This window comes from Cibotium barometz, chromosome 48 (genome assembly GCF_041138505.1).
Source record: "Cibotium barometz isolate CiBa-2024 chromosome 48, ASM4113850v1, whole genome shotgun sequence".
In the NCBI taxonomy this organism is placed as follows: domain Eukaryota; kingdom Viridiplantae; phylum Streptophyta; class Polypodiopsida; order Cyatheales; family Cibotiaceae; genus Cibotium; species Cibotium barometz.
The window spans coordinates 21,390,700-21,395,240 of NC_141093.1; the positions used below are offsets into that span (position 1 = coordinate 21,390,700).

The 4,541-nt window shown below is 42.2% G+C and overlaps 1 protein-coding gene across 1 annotated transcript; it reads right to left on the reverse strand.

Moving 5' to 3' along the window:
- Window positions 1-609: 609 nt before the first annotated feature.
- Window positions 610-2,487, reverse strand: LOC147610950 (uncharacterized). The gene is made up of 2 exons (XM_086785118.1): window positions 1,089-2,487; window positions 610-969 (listed from the first exon to the last, which is right to left on the reverse strand). The coding sequence occupies exons 1-2, from the start codon at window positions 1,705-1,707 to the stop codon at window positions 686-688; spliced, it is 903 nt and encodes a 300-aa protein (XP_086641244.1). The 5' UTR covers window positions 1,708-2,487; the 3' UTR covers window positions 610-685.
- Window positions 2,488-4,541: the final 2,054 nt, after the last annotated feature.

Genomic DNA, 4,541 nt, shown 5'->3' on the forward strand with positions numbered 1-4,541 from the left:
CCAAAAGCGACTGAATCATAGCTATTTGACCCGAATTTAAGCCACCCCTAATCCAAGCAAAGAGCTGAACGCTCTAGCAAATTAGTCTGCCGATCGTTAATCTCTGCAGGCTCCTGATTTTAGTTTGAGCAATATAAGCTTCCGTTTTTCTCCCTTTTGAGCCCTAGCATGACTTGGATCTCTGCCTGATTTTGGGTTTCTGCGCATTCAATGGCTTCAGGCCATCTTTCCTAGCAGTTGATCCAGGAGAGGCTCCATTGCAGTAAAAAACAAGCAACCAGGGCCGGAATCTGGCTAACTCTAACCTTACCTATCCTGTGCCAATTAGCCTATGAGGATGCCACATAAGAACATCTTTAACAGAAATGAATGAAAAACACATTAGTTTCTATTATTAGAAACCCAACAGCTTCTCTCTTTCTGTCTGTCTTTCATCATTCAAGAGAAGATCTATATTAAGAGTATGAGTCTCCTTATGATAGCCTTATTTAAAATACCTGGTTGTTAGCCTTATATGAAATACCTGGTCAAGAGCCTGTACCGTTAAAACAACATTATTGTGGGTGGTGTGTGGGTAGCTTTGTGATTCCTTTAATGACCATCTTCTGGTATCAAACCTCAGAACAACAATCATTAGAAAGACAAAATCCTACACAGTTGTGAATCCATGGGTAATACATACAGTTCAGCTACTATCCACTTCGGAGTTTCTCACACTTCTTTGAACGATGCGTTTGAAAACATGTGCATGAACCCCTACGAGCGTAGATTGATCATTTTCTGCATTTCTTTGACCGAGCCGCAGCTCTAAATCCACGGTGCGCTGCAAGCTCAAGGTTTCTTGCGAGCGTACATGATCTCTGTGTTGCGGCTCCTTGTTGCGACATAAGGGCTGGTAATTAGGGTGTAAACTTCTTGTCTGCAGCTGGCCGCTCTCAGTATCGATGGGGTTATAGCAGCTTTCTTTATCTGTAGAAAAACAACAATTGACGATGTCAGATGTATTTCTCCCTCATTTTTCTGCTGCAGTCTTGGAGAAAGAAAGCAATTGTAGAATACGCAGTGAGTACAGAGATGGTGAACTTCACCGAGCAATCTTTTTTCAGTAGTCGCCTGAAACAGCGTAGAAGGTAGTGAAGGTGAGTACACAGGCAAGGGGGGGTATACAGGATGATAACGATTAAGGGGATAATTATGAGAAGGCTGGTGCTGATTACGAGATAAGGTGGCAGGTAGGACCGGTTGCAGAAGGCAGAGATCAGCTGTGGAGGGTGTTGTAGATGTCAAACCGAGTGGCGGTCCTTTAGTATAAGTAGTGTGACAGGGGTCGGAGGGAGGAGGTAATAGGCGAAGGCGAGCTCGATCTCGGCGGTGGACGTTCATGTGTCCGCCCAAAGCCTGGGCGGATCTGAACTCGCGGCGGCAGAAACTACACCAGTAAGAGCGTGGTGGCCAAACGCCAGCGGAGGCGCCTCGGAAGTCCTCTTCAAAGGCTCTCACTTCCCACGAATTAGACTGGTCGACGTAGTCTTCTGGAGCCGCCGCTGCCGCTGGTGCAGGTAGGGGACGGGCGGGGAACAAGCTGCTGTCGCCGTAAGTATTCATGAGCCAGCCAGCATGAGCGGCTGCAGTAGCTGGTTCATGCTGAGGATCCTTGCCGACTGGATCGAGGGCGGGGACAGCTATTTTGGGAGCTGCCATCACCATTTATGTGCAGGATACTACGAGGATGAAGATGGTACAGGTGAAGAGGGTGGGGAGGGAAGGGCTGCGAGGCGAGCTTCATAAACTATCAAACAAAACAGAACTGTGCAGGAAAGCAAGGCAGAGGCAATGATAGGGTGTGTACACAATCAAGCTAGGCAGCTAGCGGCTAGTAGATATCTGTAGACAAACAACACGATATCGGCGCTGCAATCACAGTGGACACCATTAATACCATGCATACCGCAGGCAGTACAAGGTTATTTAAGGAGCACAACATCAATCACAACGATGAAATGCAGAGACGAAGATGCACCGACTGTACAAGTAGGAAAGCTACGTGGGAACAGAGCGAGCAGAAGGGCCGACGGCTGGACCAACGCCATCGCCATCGCTGTATGTATTATGTATACAATTACAATGGTGGCCGCCGGGCCCTTATCATTTGATCAAAAGCTTCGTCGAAGTGCTGTCCACATCCCACTTCATTATGCAGCCCTGCCATAGCTGATCCTACGAGTCCCTTCTGGAATCTGCCTAGATCTGCCTCTCGTGGGCTGTCCATCCTCTCTAGCTACAGCTCTCGCTAGCTTGCTTCCTGCTGCTACTAGCCACTCAATAGTCATATCGGTTAGATCGTTGTCCTGCACCAAACCCTTAGACCGCTCAACGGACAAACAGTCCACACTCCAGCTCAAGCACCTGTTCACGCGCAACTTAGTATGCTGGACTTTTCACGGCTCACCCCCCCTTCATGACCTTTTGGCCCCCAAGGTCAAAGTTAGAGTCCACACACTACACTTGTGGATCCATGGATCTTTGCTTCCTATACCTTGTCACTCCTTAGGTAGCACTCCTTGGCACTCTAGAGCCCCAATCCATTGAGCTTTGCTTGCTACCTTGTCACGCACTATTTTGGGGGGATCCATTGAGCTTTGCTTTCTACCTTGTCACTTCTTGAAGCACTATTGGGGGGATCATTCACAATCCTAGAATTTGAAGACTCACCCTAATTTTCTATTCCAAGGTGTCATTTCCACCTTGCATTTCTTTGTGAACTAGATATTGGAACGCTATACTACTATTTTTTCAAACCTTACTTTACATTTGAAATGCAAATTTTCTACCCTTCTTGCGAAGGAATACCCCCTCTCCTCAAATTAGCGTACTCCGACCTTGAAATTCTAGCACTGTTGGAGAAACTTATTTTTAAGAATCCACATTACATGAAGTTTGAAAAAGATGAACTTCTTGAAAATGTTTCACAAATATTGAGTTTATGTCAATCAACTCAATTTCTTTTTGGAGCTAAAGGAATATTATTTTATGAGTCCTCGACAGTTATGTAGTGAATGCATCTTTGTTTGAATTCAAAGCACCACTAGGGAAAAAAAACATTCTAGTGAATCGAGTTTTAGAGCATCCATTGCCAACATTGCTAGAAAATAACATCATTCAATATTGTGTTACCAAGTGAAATCAAATAAAATCATTCAATATCGTGTTACCAAGTGAAATCAAATAAAATCATTGAATAGTTTTAGTAATCCCTATTTTCACACATTTTATTTATAAAGCAAGCATTTTAATGTACACATGTGCATCTTTATCAACTAAAATTAAAGAAAATAGGTGAATGATTTCAGGAGCTTTGCTTAAAGTAATGAATTTTCATACAATTTTGTTATAAAAGGGGCATATACAATTGTTTAATAACAACCAACCGATTTAATGAGGTATCCAATTTTCATTGGCCTAAAAAAAGATCAAGTACTAAAATATAATCATTTATGAGTCCTCGACAAATATGTATTATTGTCTTTCTTTCACATCGAGTAGCAAAACCTCACATATGGTGTGTGCCTAAACCAATAATAATAATAATAATAATAATTAACATTATCTTTTGCACGCTTCTCATTCATGCCAATTATGTGTGTGAGCTCTCTCGAGTCTCCAATGCAAGATTTGAATAGAAGAGGTTGCTTCTTTAGCACCTATCGATCACAGTCGGCCACTCATTGTAGCCACCACCCATCATGACCATGGGGACATGGTTAAATAGAGACAGGTTAGTGCATTTTTTAAATGTACGTAAAAGCATAAAAACCGTGGAAGAATCTTTTAAATTTTCAATCTTATTTATTGATATGAAGTTTTTTTTTTGGCAATTTTGTCTTCATATAAGCCCACGGAGAATCAATAACTTCGGATGATTTTAAGAAAGAATTGTCACAAAGTTTTTAAAAAATCCTACATCTTTTTGGGGGACCTCATAAAATAGGCTTTTGGCTGAAAATAGTCCCTAAATTATTTTCCATATTCTTTACATTCACTTCTTCTTTCCTAGTCCATTAATTTTTTCTCAATGTATGGTTGTCCTTTTGTACTTTTGAATCCTTAATAGCTTTTGTATAGTGGAAAGGACATGTAAGTCATGATAAAGGTGTGAGGACATGGATCTCATGCATCCCGTGGACGTTGCCCTAGTGTAGCGATTAAGATGCGCAATCCTAGAAGATGAAGGTTGTGTACCTTTGATAACCCGATTCCTAAAATATATATTTGCAGTCAAGCCTTTGAAATGTGGTGGGAACATAGATTTTATTGAGAAAAGGGGGGTTCATTCTTCAATTAATTCGAGGGCCGATCCATGAAACTGTGGTAGCTAGTAGCTACCACAGTTGTGAGTACTGTGGTAGCTACTACCACAGTACTCAGAACTGTCAATTGCCTATCGTCTCAGAACAACAATCGAGTACAATAGTAAAAAGGCAGCGAGATTAGCAAATTAGAAAAAAACAGCATTGTAATCAATCATGTTCATGCACTGAAAA

Bases quoted from the DNA above. Each gene is read 5' to 3' on its own strand.
- LOC147610950 (XM_086785118.1), bottom strand. From the start codon at position 1,707: ATGGTGATGGCAGCTCCCAAAATAGCTGTCCCCGCCCTCGATCCAGTC. The intron at 970-1,088 runs GTGAAGTTCACC...GTTTTTCTACAG, and splicing joins TACTGAAAAAAGATTGCTCG to ATAAAGAAAGCTGCTATAAC.